The sequence below is a fragment of the Anastrepha ludens genome, chromosome 6, assembly GCF_028408465.1.
Source record: "Anastrepha ludens isolate Willacy chromosome 6, idAnaLude1.1, whole genome shotgun sequence".
NCBI lineage: Eukaryota > Metazoa > Arthropoda > Insecta > Diptera > Tephritidae > Anastrepha > Anastrepha ludens.
Window position 1 is genome coordinate 101,552,225 of NC_071502.1, and position 21,424 is coordinate 101,573,648.

General features: G+C 37.3%; 1 protein-coding gene across 2 annotated transcripts in view; it reads left to right on the forward strand.

Moving 5' to 3' along the window:
- The first annotated feature begins 4,292 nt into the window (after nt 1-4,292).
- Nucleotides 4,293-21,424, forward strand: part of LOC128865759 (serum response factor homolog) — a 69,438-nt gene continuing 52,306 nt past the window's right edge. The window contains exons 1-2 of one of the 2 annotated variants that reach the window (XM_054106082.1): nt 4,293-6,090; nt 18,649-20,728. In XM_054106082.1, coding sequence (XP_053962057.1) covers nt 5,464-6,090; nt 18,649-19,137 — 1,116 coding nt within the window. In that variant the 5' untranslated portion in view covers nt 4,293-5,463 and the 3' untranslated portion in view covers nt 19,138-20,728. Of the gene's footprint in view, nt 6,091-18,648; nt 20,729-21,424 lie in introns of those variants that run through there. The other variant, XM_054106081.1, reaches the window with a different exon arrangement.

The window sequence follows — 21,424 nt, forward strand, 5'->3', positions numbered from 1 at the left end:
ATATGCATCTATACATATATGTATGTATGCGTACTCGAACACATTGCATACCGCATTACCTATGTACGTAGGTATGTATGTGAGCACTATACAACGTAAAGAAACAGTAACTCTCAAAATGTGCAGAAAGCTTAACTAAACGTACGATTCGGCAAAGGAGCCGGGGTGCGTGCCATTACCAGCGATATTGTCTGCGAATTTTCCGCAATGGACAGATATAATATATCCCGGTGTTATTCAAAGAATGCAAATTGCCATGCCCGAACAGCTGGTGGATAGCTTTAACAAGGGAATACGAGTAAATGTTACTAAGTAGGTAGTCTTATGAAACTAAGGAGCATAAAAACTATAAACTTCTCCGTGTCCTGGTACTAAAGGGTGATCAGATTGTGGGTACTTTTTCCAATAGGGGCTTTTTTGGCAGAACAGGCGTGCCTACTGTCGAACTAAATACATACTTTTTTCAGTATTCATTGACATTTCATCATGGAGACTTAAATGGTTATATACTGTTAGAATTTTCAAAAAATCGATTTGTTTTTTATTTTATTTGCTTAATGTACATATATTTGAGAATACACACTGAAAATTTAATATCGTCCCGGTGAATATTTTCAAAGTTACACGCAAATTTGAAAAGTGCTTGAAAGTAGATACAAAACAAACTTTAAACTCGTTTTTCTAAAAATGTTGTTTTTAAAGTCGGTGACCAACATTACTCGAAAACGGCTAAACCCATTAGTCTCAAATTTTAACACGAGCATCTTAAATATATTTTTTAGTAATTAATCGAAGATTTTTTTCTCAATGATATTAATGATACTGTTGAATTTAATAAAATAATATTACTTGATAGTTGTGAACTAGGTGTAATAGAATGAAATGTATTTAAATATTTATAACGTTTCAATAAAAAAATTAAAAAAAATGATATTTTTTATGAACAATTTAAGGCCGAAATTTTGGTCCAACATCGGTTTTTTGTTTTTTTTTTTAGAAACCACCATCTTGTATAACAAAATGGTGCGGAAGCGCTAGTTGGATTCTGGATGAATCACCACTCTAACCAACCATCTTGTATTTTGCTAAAATGCTTCACACTTAATGCAGACGCATGTCGCTACCGTTATTTGTTCGGTTCATCAAACCAAAACAAAAGGAGCGCGGCTGGCAAGCCTACAATCATGCGAAATGGCTTTCAAGGAAAGTGGTGGTAGAATGGGTTAAACATTTTAATGTTCTCGCTACATCTACATCTTCGAGGGCCGTTAACGCCTTCTGGTAATACTACAGATGTATTCGATCTATTTGCATCCCACATAATTAAGGGTGAACGATATGAAGTGTTACCTATTCAAAACACCATAACTTTTTTGTGTTAAATTAGTTTTTATTGATTTCAAAGAAAAAATTGTTCAAAAATGATTACAATTTTAACATATATTCACTTTAGCTCGATATGTCCACCTTTTGCCTTGACTATAGCCTTCAAACAGTCAAAAAATGAGTTGCATGCTGCACGAATGTGATCTTGAGGTATTTTGGCCCATTCTCGTATAATCGCTTTTTTCAGCGCATCCATACTGGCATATTTTTTAGTCCTCACCTTGGTCTCCAAAATGGACCAGATGGAATAGTCCATTGGATTTGCGTCTGGTGAATTCGAAAGCCATTGTGTGGACGAAATGAAGTGTGGAACATGATTTTTTAACCATTCTTGGTTCAAACAAGCTTTATGAGACGGTGCCGAGTCCTGTTGGAACGTCCATGGTCTACGACCAAAACGTTTGCGTGTCCACGGCTCTAAAGCAGCTTCTAAAACAATTTCCCGATAATAAGTCGCATTCACTTTGACACCAGGCTCGATAAAAATGATTGGAGAGCGTCCATCAGCGGCCGAAATCATTACTTGCGATAGGAAATTGCTTCGAGTGGCCATACGTAGACTCATGAACTGCTCGATTGGGAAATTTTGTTTCATCAGAAAACACAATGTTAGGAAACTCGCCACGTTCGTGCAAGTGCAACAACTCCTTTGCTCTTTCGCCCCGAACTTTGGAACTTGTAAGCCTTGACCTTGAGCTCATTTTTCAATATGCGTCGAATGCTGTCTTGCAATATTTTCAGTTCTTTGGCCATTTTTCTTCGACATCGATGTGGATTTCGTTCAAGTCGAGCCTTCACTTTCCGAACCATTCCTGGCGTTGTTGCGGTTTTTTTTGGCCCACCTCCATAGCGTTTTGCAATGCTAGTAGTACCATTGTAACGTTTTATAGTGCGATATACAAACATTTTATTCACTTTGAGGTGACTGAACTCACGAACATTGGCTGGTTGTGATTTTCCTGCCAAATATAACGCAACCACACTATTACGTTTGAATTCCATCACAGAAAAAAAAATCAACAAAACTGAGACGCAAATGCTTTTGATGGCTTATAAACAATATATTGAACTGTCATTAGAACAATTTTGACGTTGATACAAGCAGTGTGAAGTTGGTAACACTTCATATCGTTCACTCTGTATATCGATTTATGTCCCATCATATTATTTTTATTATTATTATTATAGGGCTACTGCGCACTCCGACCAAAAGATATCTATTGCGCAAAGCCTGCTGAGGTGCCCTACATTTAAGGGCTTTTAAACATTTTAACACATACATTCTTGGGTATATTGTTCCATAATTTCTATGAATGCGCGACAATACCACTAAGCTGGTGTAGCCGTTTTCAGTCACAGAATCATCAGATGATGGACCAACAATTTTTTTTAAGTGTTATCTTAACCTCTGTCCTATCACAACTCATCTCATTCCACTTCCATATATCCAACCCTAGCTAATCTTTTCCTACCCTATCCTAATCTACAATAAATCACCTAATTTTAGCACAAAACTTGATCTTCATATCTTGTCGAAATCACAGTAATGCTTTTTTTTTTAAGTTGTTGATTTTTTATAATTTTTTATTTTCCTGTTTTGAAATTTCATTACGTAATCCCTTATGCGAACCTTTTCGCCAGTCACTGTCTGCCTGCATGCCATAAATTTTGTTGTATTAACTCGCTTATTGCAACTACATACATACATATATCTGTACCATCACGTGTGCAGTTTGCCATATCTAATTGCAGGTGCGTTTTTAATTTGGTTATGATCGACATTTTACGCATTGTTGTGGCAACAGTTCCTTTTAGATGGATTCCACACGTTTAAACACCTACAAAAACGCCAAAAAGGTCTTACCTGATCCGTAACTAGAATAAAATGATATAAGGAAAATTTTCACAAAACAAGTTTTTCCTGAACAAAAGTACACACATATGGACATATGTATGCACATACAAGTGCCCAATCACTCACCATCAAGACATTAAAAACACTTAATAAATGAGTTAAAAGCTAAAATTACGGTAATAATTTCCTTTGGTTAAAGTGTAAATATGAAAAATTACTGGTCATGCATTTGCATATGGAGCGCATTGCTCAGACGCCTGTCTCCAAACGATCACTCATAATAATACCTAATACAAAACAACGTCTGCGGCGCGGCATTCCTACAATGGGAGGAGTTTATTGCTATTGACCAACCAATAGCACCGTAAAAGTCTGAGCCGAAGTTATGATTTCTTAGTTTTTGTTTTTGTTTTGGTGTGCTACTCATGTATAAACGCTTGATAATACATACGCGCGCATACATATGGATGTATTATATATAAATAAACAAATCAAATCAAAATCGCGCGCGCGCCATAGACTCACCAACTGCCAATGCGCGTGTGTGAGTATTTGTATATTGTAAAAGATAAGGTCTTCATTGGCAGTAATAGTTAATTAAAGTCTGGTTTGAACGTTTTGAATATTCGTGAATGCCAAAAGAGAAACCAATACCAAAAAAGCAAAGCACAAAAATATACGCAAACAAAAACAATGCTATGAATGAAGTCCGATTTATCGGCTAGTCAGAGAGCCAGGTAAACAGCTTGATAGCGAATGAAAACTGAGTTTGGGAACATGAAAGAGCACAAAAAGTCTACACGCTCAAATTCTCCAAGTCAAGAGAAACCAGAGCGCACGCACTCTCAAGCAAATGCAGCGGATTATGGCTTTGGCGGCGCTCCGGCTGGCTTGTTGGCACTCCAATCTCCAATAGTACATGTTTTTCGTTGGTTTTCTGGTTGTTGCCTGGTGGAGCAGCTCTCCAGTTTGGCGCAGTGGAGTAAAGAAAAAATAAAAAACGGTCGTGCTATGTGACTCGATTGAAAGCGAGTTTATTCGGTAGCGCGCCTCCATCTAGAGAACATCAAGGTGGTCGCAATAACGACATAAACGCATAGATAAACTCATATTTGTCTGTTACAAGCGACATTTCCGCAGTTTACGTATTTTTTGCCAACAAGCGAACATACAAAAGTGGAAACACTCCTTATCAGTTGTTTGACGGCGTTTGGATAATAGCAAAAATAGAAGCAGCGGCGGCAGCTTGAACATACAACAGCAATATCAACATTTTTAGAGGATATTTAATACATTTTCGCGGTGGCGTAAATAATTGTACCTCCAATAAGAAAAAAAACTATTTTGGATTTTTGGTGAAATTCTATAAATTTCATACAACATAGTGGCAACAACCGTATGGCACGCGAGCACTTCGCAACACTGAAAAAGCATTAAAACTATTGACAGCGTCGAAAGAGCTGACAGCAGCAACAAGCAATAAGCAACAACATATAGAGAGAGAGGGAGAGAGCGAGCCATATATAGTTTGACATTTGTTGATTCTGACAAACGTTTAGTCGCAGCACCTAAAAGGAATCGAAGAAAATAATAGTCCGGATTGCCAAATTTTACACGGTCGTTTGGAATTTGTGTTAATTTAAATAAAAGTTGTTGAAATTAAAAATAGGAATCGTATATCTACGCGACGTGCACGTTACCTGGCTGTGTATGTGTGTTAAATGTGCAGGCAATTCGGCGAGCCACATGCGTTAATTTGACAGTTGCGTGCAGCTGTCTCGTCGCCTTCTTATTGGTGTTATCCGATTCGATTCTGTACTATCCGAGATTCCCTCAAAAAGTGTCAAAAGTGCGTTTTTGTGTTTATTTTTGGAATTCAAGTGTTTGCTGTTTTGTACAGGCCGCGCAATAGGCACCAATAAGAGCCACGTTCCTCGTGTTTACTGCTTATGCGATTTGATCAAATTTAGTGTTGAAACGAAAGAAAGTGGCATTAAAGTGGTAATTTGCAGTGCTGTGCCGTGTGATACCGACCGTCATCGCAAGCGCTCCTGCTCGCTACTGATTACCGTGACACAAACGGCTACGGCAACGAAAGCGGTGATAACAACAGCAGCAGCAACAGCAACAGCAACAGCTATACAAGAGCAGTTGCTTCCGTGTGTGTTATTTAACAAAGGTGAAAACATAAAATCGTCACGGTGGAGAACTTCTACCTTAGAATGGATCCTACGCGAGGTGACTCGCGCTACAACCTCAACTATCCTATGAGCGGCATCGGTCTAAGTTTGGCCGATCAAGCCGACATATATGGTGGCAATCCTGCGGCTGTTAGTGCGCTCGGCGGTCGTCCACCATCAGGCGGCCTCATACAGCCAATGGGCGGTGGTGCAGGCGTAGGATTCAGTTCACGTTCGAGCGGTCTCATGCCCAACAGCACACAGTGTCAATCCCTGGTCACTGGCACAGGCAACAGCACTGGCGGCAATACGAGTCATCAGCGTGGCATCAAACGTGCTGGCTCCGATTGCTATGAAGATCATCATCGCAGCAGTAGTGCTGCGGGCATGTCATCACAATCGCTGCAAGGACTCGACTGTGTCGGTGGCAGTGGACAACAAAGTGCACAACAGCAACAACAACAGCAGCAGCAGCAACAGCAGAGCCAAGTGAGTGGCAATGTGCCCGACGTGGTGGATGACAGTTACACAGGGTTACAAAACAAGAAATCACCTCCTGCCAATGGCAAGAAAACAAAAGGGCGAGTCAAAATCAAAATGGAATACATCGATAATAAATTACGTAGATATACGACATTTTCAAAACGCAAAACTGGCATCATGAAGAAGGTGAGTGTGGTGCGAAAAGTTGTTTGATAAAAAAAAAAATGTTTCAAATGATAAGCAATGCACAGGAAAAGGCTATAAGTGCCACTTCTTTAGGAGAGGTTATGCACATATGTATGTATGTATGCTTGGATATGCATATAAAAATATTGCCAACTTTTACACTGAAAGGAAATTATAGTTTTTTTTAATACATGGGGATTCAAGTATTCTAAAAATTGTAGGTTACTTTTTTTTAACTTTCTGAAGTGAAGGAAACGTTGCGCGCACTTGGAGTGCTGCCATTAAAACCATGCCTAAATATATTAAAAAAATTACCACCCGATAAACAAACGCTTAAGTGCTTTTCCCTTCTTAAATCACTGACCGCCTTTATGAAGTAAATATGCATAGATCTATGCACAAACACACACACACACACACATGTATGTAATGGCACACGTATTTTATAACACAATCTCTTGCGTATGAAATGTACTAACGTACTTCTGCGCTTTTATCCACACATGTGGGTACGCGCGTACATACATATGTATCCACGCTCTATCAGTGGGCGTCTTATCTCTAAATGCAGTAGATAGACAAAATTACACGCTTTAAGTTTCACGGCCTTTTTAAGTGCATTGCACGAAATAAATCAATAGCGAAATTTCCAGCGGAAGGTATTGTGCCAGCTACTGTAATACAAAATGCAGTGTGAGAATGTTAAAGATGTGCGGCTTTCGACGCTTGAAAATGTGCGGGCTTAAATAATGTTAACACTTTGGCACACGCTTACGCATTTGCATTGGACTATTTTTCCTTTTATCTTGTTTAGCAATCGGATATGGAATTTATTGCGGCTGCCAAAGTGGAGTAGGTAGGTTTTCACCTTTAGACATTTGTTGAATTCTCGATAAAGTCGCTGGGCACTAGTGTGTGAGTAATGCGGCAGAGTGCGGTGTTTTTTATTGTACTTTTTTTAAATTTAAATCTTTAGACTTTTTTGATTTTCTTAATTCACATTCTAAATTTAAATATTCGTCTATTCTATGCTTGTTTTTTGTTTGCTTTTTGTCGGAAACTCACACATCTGGATGGTGTGCAAGTAGGCGCTTACCTGCATAGGTCGTAATTTTAGCACCAATTTCATAAAAAAAAATTATTAATTAAAAAAAAATTTATTTAATTTTCAATACATCAAATTCTATATATTACATATATTTTCGTACATATGTATATTTTCGTATGTATGTATTCTAAGTTAACGGGCGTATTAATAAACCTTAGTTGGATTTTTTTTGGCTCCAGATTTCTTCGATATTCAGAAATTTTTTTTATCACTTCTAATAAAAATTGAATTTGTATGCCAATTAGTGCGTTTTTAATAAAATATGGTTATTCAGAAGTAATGTTGCTATTGTTGTTGTAACAGCATAACAGTGAATTGAGGTTGCAATCGTTGTTTTATTAGTCTTTGCAATTCAACAGAAGTTCAAACGAAACAACCACAACATTTGAACAAATACAAAAGGAACAGTTAGGACTGTGGTTAAGCTAGGTTAGGTTATAATGGTTGCCCAGAGAGTTGGCCCATTTGCACGAAATTCATTCTTTGTGCCCCTATTGCGGGAGGAAGAGGGGTTGAGTATTTGTGGAGTATGAACGGTGATTCATTTGCGGTTGTGTTAATCGCTTTACGGTGCTGATGAAGTTCGTCAAATTTTGTATATCAAGACCTGCTATATCAGCAGGCGTAGGAAAGAAGTGAGAACCAAAATACTTAAATCTTAGACCCGCGAGAGTAGGGCAGCTAAACTGAAGGTGCTGAGATGATTCCACCTCATCCTCCATACAGCTGACGCAAAAATTAGGTCTGTGACTTTGGTGTTTTTAGGTTGGTGTGCATTCGTATTTGTTAAAGTGTGACGTGAAATATGTACGTGTTTCTTTTTAATTTAAATTTTTTACAATTTCTTCCAAAATCAAAATCTCTACTATGTGATTTTTTTCAAAAAAAGAAGTTCGAATTATACGGACAAAATTTCAGCCCGATTTCTTCGATATTCAATGACTACCGCTTTGATGCAGAGGCAAAGTATTAATATTGCAATTTTTAGGCTTTTTTTTAACTCTTGATATAAAACCTATAGCTGATTTCTGAAAATATTGATTTTTCAAACAGTGAAATTCTCACAAAAATATTCCATAAATTTGCAATGACGTTTAAGATTTTATGAACAAAATCAATTCGATTAGAATTTGAGATTTTGCATTTTCACGCCGATATGAAAATTACGTATCAATAGAAAACGCAAAGAAAGTTTCTTGGCTTTCAATTAATACATGTATGCATGTAAATGCAAGGTGGCGCAAAATTAATCATCCATCATCAATTTCGTTTTGGAATAAGCTTTTTACTAAATAAAAAAAAAAGATTTTGAGTGTTGGCAATCTTTATTTTGATCTTTACCCGCTCCATGGCTGGTCTGTTTGTATACTGCAGCTGTCAAGTTTACAAGTGCCATTGGCAAAAATTATAAATCTTATAGGATGATTAATTTTGCGCCACCTTGTGCAATGATCAAAAATTATCTATTTAAAAAAAATATTTTCATATTTTTCTTCTAAATTTTTTCTCTCTATGAGTACAAGAAAAAAAAAACAAATTTCATCTGTAAGTTCTTAAATAATTTGTAATTTAGTATCACGCATTCGAGTTTTTCAATTTTCTTAAATTCTTTTTTAATCTCTAAAATAAATATTTACAATATTTTATAAGCCGAGAATTTCTATGAAAAGCTCATTTTATAAACCACAAACAATTTTAAGTTTCTTGAATAATGGTAAACTTTTATCGGGATTTATTTAATAACAGCGGCTTAAATCAGCTGCAAATAATAAATGTTTCAGCGCTATGACATTTTTTTGGAACGAAGTTTCTTTTTTCTTAGTAGTTTTCATGCACTTTTTACGTCGGGTTTGATGCCCACTGTGGGCATTAAATATCCAATAATTTAAAATTTATTATATTAGTAGGATCGCCACTCCGCCTGCATCAAAATGCTTCTCATAAAAAATATCTGTCGTTCAGAGCGGCATAAAACTGCAAGTGCCTTCACTGTTAGAACAACATCAAGACGCGCACTACCAGTTGGAGAATTTCGTCAATTCATGTCTAAAAATTATTTCAATTTATTATACCACCTCTTCATTGCTTTCATTCTATAAGAAAAAGATTTTAATCTTAAGGCATTTCAATTGTAATAATAATTTTATAAACTACGAATCCCTTCATCTGTCTTATCGATCTGCAAGAAATATTTCGATGGCCAGAGTTCAATGGCAGGGAAATATTTTTATACAGAATTGTTTGATAGATTTGCTGAAGATTTGCAATTTAAAAAGTCAGCGCACTTCATTTTACTTATCTCTGTCAATTTCGAAGATTCCTGACCGAGTTGGTGAAGCAAATGTTTGATCGCTATCGATAGAGTCGCTACGTTCCACATTTGCTGCAGATAATGTTAGTTGGTCTGTCTACTCGGCAATGTGAGGTGGAACTAAGCAGTAAATGAACTAGTGAACTGTGACGCTACTTAGAAACTCGAATAGAATGCTGATTCAATGTTGCGATTTCCAGCTCAAAGTTGGAATTCTGGAATCTGTTAATTCAGATGTGCCAATCAAAGTAGTGATATGAGGCGGGTGGCGATAAGCATTAACAGCTTTAAACCCTATTTCTATGTCAAAATAAAACACTTATAAACTGTTTTTAGAAAATACTGCGACGTGCCAGTATTTGGCCGAAAGTAATTCCAGTTGGTTTTGGTAGCTAAGCGCCGCCTACGATTATTTTGCTGTGCGTAATGATCTTGCTTGTGATCGGCTGATCTTGCTAAAGCACTTTTTGAACTGCTTGGGCTCAAATGTCATTTGTGGTGCACAGAAGCGAAGAAAAATATTTGTTCAGTATTCTCTCCATTATCTAAAATTCTGCAAATTTAAGCAACTAGGCTCTTTGAAAAGTCCGTGGAAAAATAAAAATTATTTAATTGTTTGGGGCAAACCTTTTTTTATTTTTCGTTTGCGGCAAACCTTTTTTATACTTCCTCCAACACTGTTCTAGTTTGTTGATCCCTTCCGAATAACAGAATTTGTCCATGTCTGAAAAATAGCCATTCGTTTCTGCAATCACCTCCTAGTTTGAATAAAATACATATTTTTTCCGCCAGCCATTTCTTCAAATTGGGATACAAATTGTAGTTCCAGAGAGCCAAGCATGGAGAGTAGGGCATATGTGAAACGAGTTGGAACCTTATTTCCATTAAAATAATTTTGCGACCACAACTGTTAAGGCGTAACTGGGGCGTTGTCGTGATGGAAAACGACTTCCATGTTTCCATTTTTTGAAAATCGCTCGACTTCCTTGATTTGAACGAAAGCCAAACACAAAGAAATATACCGATCTGGCTGAAACTTGGTGACGATGCTACTAATCAAACGTAACCTTGAGACGCGCGAGTAGTGGCCTCTCTCTGACTTTGCACAGACTTTTCACACAGCCTCCGTATTATATATTTACATCTTTATGGGGTTTCTTTCCTTTAGGTAGGTGGAATGGCTAGCTATAAGGCTGCCGCTTTTTGCATTCAAAATTATAGAAGTCTCAAAAACTTTCATTATGTCAAAAAGTCAATGGTAGTACGCCTATCCAAAGATAATTTTATGTGATATTTCTTCAGCCTTGTTTCTTAAGTTTAGATATTCTTGGCTCACCTTAGTTGCCCACTCAGAAGACAAAATACGTACATACCCTATGATCTGAAAGTACCGGGAATGTTTAAATAAAACAAAACAGAGTTAAATTTCAGGCAAATTTATTTTATCTCCTTTAAAATATGACCCGTCTGAAGCTGCACACATGTGCCAACTTTTACCCCAATCTTTCGTGCACCTCTGGTAGGCCGACGAAGGGATGGCCTTCAGCTCCTTCGTCGCATTATCTTTGATCCCTTCTATCGACTGAAATCTCATTCCACGAAATAGTAATTTCAAATTGGGTAACAAAAAGAAGTCGCACGGGGCCATACCAAGTGAATACGGTGCTTCCACAATGGTATTCATTTGGTGTTTGGTCAAATAATCCAGCACAATTTGGGCTCGGTGCGATAGCGCGTTATCATCATGCAAAATCCAAGAATTGTTTGCCCACATTTCCGGCCGTTTGCAACGAACAACATCTCTCAAACGCTTCAAAACGGATAAATTATATTCTTTATTGACTGTCTGGCCTACCAACATAAGAAAAAAGTATGGACCGGTTCCCACGTGCGCGGTTCGTTTAAATTAAACATTCCCGGTACTGTTTGATCATAGGGTATTTTGGGTGAATGTTTCAACAACAGCGAATTCTAGTAATGATTTTTAGATGCAACCTTTTGGGCAACAAACTACCGTACGTCTATATGGAATAGCGGTGAGTGATGTTTTTTTTAATTTTATCAAAAATTCTATCCATTTTTTATAGCCGAACTTGGAGGTATTCTTCAAACAACATTTCATTCTCTTATCTTCGACGGGTTCCACGCATAGACTAATAGACTAATAGGCTAATAATCGAATATTGAATATTTTGGGTGATTACAGCAATCTGCACTCAGGTGGTCGACATGATATATACTCGTACAAGTACATATTTTTATATGATCACGAATCGAATGGTGTCTAAGAGCAGAAGGCATCTTCACTGTGCCTGGAGTTTATGAGAAAAAGCTGGTTTGTCTTAGGCAACCAAAAAAGTGAGGAAAATGAACAATGTCAAATCTGCTTTGTTAAATGTAGGTTTCTCAGGTTATATTAAATAGTCTAAACAGCGCGAACAGCAGATATTGTTGAGGGTTGGGTGAGCTGGTTGGCAGTGCAGTCGCGTGAGTATCTAGCCCAGCATCCAGTCAGGCGGCCAAGCTCCATTTTAATAGCTTCTTCCTGAAGTCTCTGATATCGTCAGTTGTCACTATCCTAAAACTAATTGTCGTTGAATTTAGTTATGTTGGTCCTTTAGATTTTGCTCCGAGAAACCATCAAGTGTCTGGTGTCTACTGTGCATCGTAGCGCTAGTTGCAAGTAGCAAGTATGGGTAGCATTTGTTAGGCCGCATGTTATAGACCATGAAACAAGAAAAACAATTTTTTTAAAGAAGACGGCCCATGGCTGACAGTGGCAGTGGTAAGGCATTTTTACAATAAAACAGCTTTTTAAAAAACTTCAACTGTTGCTTAAAAGCGCAATAATACTGAAAAATCTCTCATGTGATTCCTATTTCTTGTTTTAAAATACGATTTCACAGATGTAGATATTATTAGGGGCACATTGGCTGGTTCGAGATGGTAGATGAAGCTAATTTTTGGCGTATAAAACATCTTCGGAAAAAATCCACAAGGCGACAGAAGAAGAGGTTGGCTGAGAAAAAGTTGGAGAGATGACTTAGAATAAGAAAAGAAAAGCTGAAGATCGAGTGACATGAAGGCGAATTGTACCGGAAGCAATGGTTCACACCACACCGAACTGTGTTGCTATGATGATGATGATGCTGATGATTTGGCGTATCAAAATGCGCCAAAGAGCTGACCCAAATATGTCACTGTCTATTACAGCTTTAACTAACATACACCAGAGTTCATCGAACTCTTCCTTAGTCGAATGGTAAAACTAATATTGCTATAGTCACAGATTAGTAAAATTTTCTTATATTTTTCAACAAATGAACACCCAGATTTGGGCAAGAAAGCTACCAAACTTGCTTAAATTAGTACAAAATTCTGTTAGCCTTACTTTGAAAAAGAAAAAAAGAAACATGGAAATTTTCAAACAGGAAAGTTGGTTTAGTGCATCTATTTATACATAAGTATGTGTGAGTGTTTGTGTGTGAGTGTAGTAAATAGCTACATCTGCTTAAAGTGGGTGGGTGTACCGGGTAGATAAGCAAAGCTTTGAAAGTGCTCTGCTAACTACCAAAATTGGTCAATGTTTTAAAATTTTGCGTGGCTGGTGGCAGAGTTAAGGGCGTCGAAGCAACAAGAAGCGCGGGGTAGCGTCGGCTAGACCTGTGTCCACTGCAAACATATTTCTGTTATTAATTTATTTTTATTTATTCTTTAAGTGCCAAATAATGCCCATATGCCAAAAAGCTTTACATTTCTACAATAGTCGCGCACATGATATCATCGCAAGGCGAAGTGATGAGCTGGGCGCTCCAGCTTGAATTTAATTTTTTATACATATTTTTTGCTCTTTTTTTCTTTGTTTTTTGATTTCTTAAGCAACCACGCATGCGTGGGTTAAGTTTTGCTCATTTGACTACACATTGACGTTGTCGTGCCATCATCATCATTTGTGCTTCCAACATATGTACCTATGTACATACGCAAGCGCTGATATGAAATCTAAAACGCAGATATATATTGAGATCTGCACGCCTACAGTGCCTTTGCTGCAAATAATTATACAAATCAAAAAGTTTATTGGAAATAAGTGTTTTGTTCGAGCAGCCAGCGGCTGAAGAAACTCGAAAGAATTTCACAAAGAAATTGCGCATATGTTGAGTAGCAGCAACACAGCCGTTTCACAGCCAATTGTAGCGCGCGCGCCAAGGAAGTGTCACTGTGGCAGCCACCATCAGAGCCACCGCCACCACCATCGCCACCGCAACAGCTAGCGATAAATGGCAGGCGAAACATGAATTCAACATACAAATGCGAGCATGTGAATGCTTACCGCCGTGCGCCGCGGCCTGCCCTCCACGCCGTCGCTTTGGGGACAGCAGGATCAAATGGGAAAATTGTCGCACGTGCGACGGCGGCCACAAATAGAACATGTAAAACAGTAGTAGCTACAGTCGAAAAAATTAAAATACAAATAAAAGCATGGTGAACAGTAAACAGCAACAACAATAACAACAGCTATAACAACGCCAATTGTAGCACTTATTCAAAGCCAAAGTGGCCGGGCGTTGAGCGCAACGCGAATTGGCCGCAAAATAACAATGCATTCGTCGCGTCGTAGCGTAGCGAAAAGGATGCCGCCAAAAGGTGTTAAATTGAATTTACGAAGGATTGCAGCGGCTTGTCGCAGTTTGTCTGCCAGGCTGCCACGGGCTGCCTGCTACTTGTAAATCTGCGTAGCTTTGACCAGAAGTGCCACAACACTAACACTTACAACAACAACAAAAACAGCTAGTCACTGCTTCACACGGCATCAGGCGGCATTACCAGCAATTGTATTCTTCGCGCGCTCGTTTGCTTCCGAAGGGCGTAGGGCGGAGGGCGTATGCGCGTGCATGTGTGTTGTTGTTCTTGTTACTGCTGCTGTTTGATTCGATGGCGATGGCGTTCGATCGCGCGCGCTTGCGCGCTGATCGTTGCTTTCCGATAAAGCCCAAACATTGTGTCGCAAACACAAATAATCGCGTTCTAACAAATGATTTGGTCTCTGTGGAGCAAACAAACAAAAGCGTAAACGTAGATTTTTCTCAATGTTAAACGAATAACACGATCAGTGCATATGGCATACCATCGGTGTGTCGGTTAGTCGGTTGGTTAGCTGGCTGACTGGCTAGTCGAAGCGTCGATCGGTCGGTCAATCCAATTGTGAGCCGCCAACGAGACAACGAGCCTCCGCGGAGCCAACAGCCGTTGCAAGTGGCTCTGCAGGCTCGTTTGCCGTACGCTGCTTCATCTCTTCCTTTCGCTGTTATTGTTGCTTCCACACATTACAACTATTATTGGTGCAGTTGATGTTGCTGTTGCGTTTACTGCAACTTCAAGCGCTGCTTAGCAGCGCGTCGCTAGTTTGCGCTTTTAACCAAGGCGGCAGTTCTTATTTAATACAAAAAAGCACATTACACACACCAACATGCATTCACGTATTTATGTGCTTAGCCAACCATCAACCAACAACTGATCACGCTGTGTGTCGATCGCCTGTGCGGCCGGTGCGTGCATTCTCATTCTCGACGCTGCAACACGTAGGACAGGAGCTGCCTCGGGCTCGCCATAAGACTGTCAAGTTAGTGGCGAAGTTTGCAATGGAAATTCAAAGTGACGCATGCTTAACTTTCAATACATCCACCAACTTACATGCATACATAAGTATAGCAGCAAGCACGGATGTATAATTTATACGTGGCTGCAGTTTGTTTGTTTGTATCTGCATATAAATCTACCACGCGTCTAACTACTTAACATTGATGCTGGCTGTCTGGGAATATCTAGATGGCTATGTGTGTGCATATGTATGACCACGCTGATCGCTTCCCATTGCTTGCAACTACATAACTATTGATTGCTCTTTGAAAAATTATCATTTGTATTTTAATGTTATTTGCTTTTGATTGCTAAACTAACTGGCTAATCGAACCAATTATCATTCTGTATAAATACCAACACAGCAGAGTTCATAAATAACCTAAGTGAGCAAATGATATCCGTACAAATACAATATTTGTGTGTGTAAATCAATAAGAAAATATGAGTAGATATGCCATGCGCTGTCGCACTAAGAGGCAATCCTAAGAATATAATTTCGAATAGCAAGGAATATGAAATTGAATTGAAATTTGAAAAGGTCGAGCCAAGGAGCACCAGGAGATTTGGTGGCTCCTAAAACACTCAGGCTAAAGGTCCCATTGTATTTAAAGCTCTGGAAAAGGGGTAGATAGTCAAGGAGGGAAGGAGAAAAGTATCAGAGAAAGAGATAGGAAAGAATAGAGACGGAGATAAAGGTAGTTTTAGTCCTGTTAAAATTTTCCAAATTATTTGGCAAATCTCTAAATATACTCCAGTTTTAGAGAACGAATATTACTTATTCTCATGACATCTGAACCCAAAATTCGTAGCCTTGCTCTAGCAAAAGCAGGACACTCACAGAGAAAGTGCTCAGTGCTATCCGCCTCCTCCAAGCAAGACAGGCACACTGGGTCCTCAATGATTCCAATGGAGGTCATATGCTGATCCCATGGGTTGCGTCCTGTAATTATACCGACCATCAACCGAACGTCTTTCGTTCCAAGTTTTAGTAGAAAGTTTAACAGTTTTCTGTTCGGACTTGTCACAAAACACTTTGCAGTTCTGCAGCGTTCTGGACCGAACCCTCGCTCTTTATGTAAATTGCATACATAATCGCTGATCCAATTCATGATTCCTGACTACGTTTTCCCATAAATCTGGCCGTATTGGCATCAATGGTGGCCTGAATATGGCAATAAATCGGTTGTTGAGCGAGCTGAAAGGCGAGTTGCGCTGCCTTGTTAGAACCAATTTCGTCGCCAAGACAAAAATTCAGTCATCATCGCTCGATAGCGCTCGCCATTCATCGTTTCGAAAGAAATAAAGGCCGATGATGCCGCCAGTGCTCTATGAAATTTGGTTGCGTTGTTCTGGCGCTAAACGACTCATAATGACTTGCCAAACCTTACTGCATAGAAATGACAAACCATAGTTATCGATATCGATAGTTCTCATGCAGCTAAAAAACAGGAACCTACGGCCGATTCCGAAAGGTAGATTGCTCTTCTTTGGTTTTCTTGGCTGTGTTGCCTACTACTTGCCCTAAAATACAGCTCGTCAATGGCCATCGTTTGCGTCGCATTTTTGCTGATTGGGCACATTTAGATTTATTATTCAGATTTGCTGGAGAAAGTAGTCTTTTAGCTAACTTGTAGCCGCGGTGGACATATGCCGGATATCATATTAAAAAAGAAAAGAAAAATAAATGCCATGAAATTATAATTAATAAAAAAATGAATTCCAACAATATTTGTTTTTTTAATTATCATTTTAAGTTCTTAAGCTCTTAAAAAACACCCTTTATATTTCAGTTCAATGATTGATGCGTGATTCACTATATGCAAGTGCACACTCTTTCAATAAATTAGTACATAAGTCTGCTCAGAATTGCAGATATAAGTGTTATGTGAAGGAAAATAATGTGGCTTAGTTATAAATCCGCCATCTATTGATGGAATTTCGATGGTCATTCGGGAAATTCGAAAGACTCAAGTTGATTAAAGCTCTTTATATTCGTTTTGAGAAGGCCAAAAATAATAGGGCTGGGCGGTTTTTTCAGAGCCCAGATCCTTTTCCACCAAACAGAGTTTTATTTGATATGGAATACATTTTTTTCAAGTACGTTTAACCCATATTTGCTCAATGTCTTCGTCAACCCCTTGATAATTTTTCCAAAGAATCTTTTTGTAGAACATATTAACCCTGTAATACCCAGTTTAAGAGGGCTTTTGAACAATTTTTGAAAAAATGGGTTAAATAGTCACATAACATACATAAAATGTTTTATAAAAGAATTTATCATTGAATTTTACTAAAAGTCTTCTAAGACGAAATTTAAGAAAAATCAATATTTGTATTGGATTTACCATATTATTTAATATGGCATTTGATCAATACTGCGAAACTTTAACACACTGTAAAAAAAAATTTTGACAAAACCCAGATGGGGTTTTAATATTCTACATGAGTACTTTCATTTGCAATTGGTTTGGTTTGGGCCGATGACCTGAAAATTGTCGCACTGTGTAATAATTAAGTTGTTCCTAAAAATACATTGACTCTACGTATTGACTTTTAAGTATTACACAAATGTTTCATTGATTTTTTTCGAAAGCATGAGTTTTGACTTAGGGCATCATTGCTTGCGGCCAAAAATCTATTAAGGGTAGTTAGGTAGGCCTGGTGGCTGCCAATATGACACACTTAGACGTAGGTCCATTGTGATGCTCTGTGCTCACAAATCGTCGCCGGCTTGTTACTGTAGACCAATGACTTCACATAACCCCAAAACGGGACGGCTTGTTAAATGGACCGTAAAATGGCCGTTCATAAAAAATTTGCACGATTTGCAATCGTTGCTCAAGTGTGTAGCGTTCCATGATGAAATGTATACTAATGAAGTTTACAAATGACAAGCGAAAAATAAAAAATATTGCGTCGTTCGCCCTCCCTATCGGAAAAAAGTTGAAGCGCACCTATTAAACAACCCTATAGTTTCCTCCTCTTCTGTAATATAGCAGTTTCTACAATAATCATAGTATGGAACTCCCAGCCTTCTAGCATGGCTACCTATGGTTACCTATTAGAGATCACACCGCAATCAGCTGTTGGTTTTTCTTTAAATTTTTACGTTAATTGAAGTTTGGATACATGTTGAAATCACGCCTTTTTAAGTAAATTTAGTTCTCTTTAATTTTACTATGTGCTTGGAATAAAAATTTATACAATCTTTTTTCATAACATTATTTGCCAAACTCACAGAATAAGTCAAGAAGGCAGTTCACATACAAAACAAATATCGAAAACCGATTAAAAAGTAACGTAATAGGTATGAGTAACCCTATGTTTTAATGTAAAATGGTGTTGTTTGTGTGGTCTTAGGTTTTTCTGAAAACACATTTTGTTTACCGTTAATTTTACTTTTAAAAATTGGTAAAACTTTTAATTTTTCTATCCCATAGTATATAAATATCTTAATTTTTAAAGGAAAATTGTTCTTTCTTTTCTCCACTTGCAGGCGTACGAGCTTTCCACGCTAACTGGTACCCAAGTGATGCTGTTAGTCGCCTCAGAGACTGGGCACGTTTATACGTTCGCCACCCGCAAATTACAACCAATGATCACATCAGAGGCTGGTAAACAACTAATACAAACATGTCTCAATTCACCAGATCCGCCGAGTGTGGGCGGTGGTGATCAACGCATGTCAGCGACTGGCTTCGAAGAGACCGAATTAAGCTATAACATAGCGGACGAGGACTCAAAAGTAAGACAATTAATTTACGGCCATCATGGTCACGCTCATCTCAGTCACCCGCAAGCTCCTACATCGCACTACGGACTCGAACAGAGTATAATGCAATCGCCATATAGTGGTGGTCAACCATCGCCGCTATCGCATGCGCAAGCGTATGCCACGCACGGTGGACATGCGCATCACACGCACGTGCCACATGTGCCCCACTCAACACACTCTCACATGTCACACGCGCATTCGCAGCGATAGGTGATGGTTAAGGTCAAATGTTAGGCGGTTAAATTGCAAACAAATTGCGTTCGAGCGCTTTTTCGTGCGTATGAAAGCTTAGCCGCGTTTTTCCGTGTGATTTTTCTTAAGCTTCCATGCGCTTAATAGCAATGCTCTTACACAGCTTAGCGTTATTCTACATTTGAAGAAAATTGTGGTGTCAGCGACCAGCTGTCATAGTTTTTTTCTTTTTTTTTATTAAAACGCGTGTACTTAAATAATTAATTAGTTAAAATCGACATTCCAAACTGCTCCCTTTAACTTCCTTTGTTTTGCATATATATTAGAAGAAATACGTAATGTAATGGTCTTATTCGTACACTGCATTCGAGCAGGTTTTCTTTCTTCAATTTTACTTAGTTGTATGTATCGAATAATAACGAATACGATCAATGATCTCGCCTTAAATTAGAACATTAATGCTCAGTACTTTAATATGAGAGAACTAAAAAAACAAAAAACAAAAACAAAAACGTATATAAAAAACAAAAACAAACAGAAAAACAAAAAGAGAAACAAAACATACGAAACTAGTCATTTATGATGAGATGACACGAATCTTAAAAGGTAACAAGACAAAATCCACATACATACATACTACAATACATACATATAAAGCAACATAACGACACTCGTACATACACATTTACAATTCTTGTTGTAATCTCAAGTAAGTTGAACTGTGCCATATTTTACTTCAATTTCAAAACGAAACTAAAGACAGTCGAACACATGTTTCCACAGTTGCATAAATGAAGTGAAGTGTGCTTTTAGGCGCATGTGTGTGGCATATCCTTGAGTCATTGAGTACGTTATGTGTCTACAAACATACACGCGTACCACCCCTTGGCTTCACTTCATGCACTCAAAACGTGTACCAGTGCCATAAATTGGAACCTACAATACCCACTCTTCAAACAAAAACAAAAACAAGAACAACCGTTGTCATAGAAGAAAAATCACAAAAAGGGAAATATATGATAAAGACACACTAAAATGAAGGCAAAGAGAGAAACTAGTGAATTTTTTCGTAATTAAAAAATTATAAACTGAATTCAGTGCCATTTTTGAACAAACTCGAAGGCTTTAAGTTTTCGTCGGCTATTGCAAAAATAAAAAATAAAGAATAAAATAAAAATAAAATACAAATTATAAATGAATAAATTATTTTGCGAATAATATGTGCAATAAATGATTTACATACATATTTAATTATCAATAAAAAATATTTTATATATGAGTAGTATAAAATAATATTCTGCTGCAGAGTCTATGTAGTGGTAGAGCATTGCGGATATGAGATTGAGCGTGATCAGTTGAATAATGTGTTTGTTTTTAGTGAGTAGTAAGTGTTTAGATGTTGTAAGAATATAAATACGTAAAAAAATATTAGACACAGTTGCTTATTGTTATTTATGTAGATTTGCAAAATCACAAAAACAAAAAAAAAAACAAATCATGAAAATGTGTGTAATGGTTGAGTAGGCGGTATGGAGGAAAATACAAACGGAATAAACATAAAACAAGCTGTTACAAGTTTGATTTAAAAAAAATTTAATTATAAAAGTTTAAACTGAAATTTTTGAAATTTTAAAATTTTTTAAATGAAATTTTGAAATTTTAAAATTTTACATTTTTTAAATGAAAATTTTTTATTTGTTTTAACATTATTTTTGCGTAATTAATCTGTTTTAAAGAAAGGGCAATTTTTTATTAATTAAACTAATAACTGGATTGATTAAAAATATTTAAAATAATGTCTTATTTGTTTTCAACCGCGAAGGCGTTTAGATAAAAAGAGTCAATTTGTTGCGAACTTTAACTTGCATGCCTTTTTTCAATATTTTCGGATAAATTCTGCTTTATAAAAAAAAAAATTTACGAAATTCAATTTCGAAAACAGTTTTCAGTTAAGCAGTGAATATAGTAAAATAAAAATATATAATTTTTAGACGCATATTTCTAAAATATTTTCAGACAAATTTTAACTTCAAAAACTATATTTTGGTCAGCACAACCACAAAGGCAAATTAAGAAAATTAAATTTTTATGAATTTTAACTTAAATAAAAATAAATAAGTATGTTAAATATTTACAGACAACTTAATTTTTTCTAATTTGAAAAAGAAACTCAAAAAAACATAATTAAAAGAATAGTTCCACAAACGATACAATATATTTGCACAGACATTTGAAAACACCTACATACATATATTTTCAGACAAATTAAATTTGAAAATAGTAACTCAATATTTTTAGCGTTACA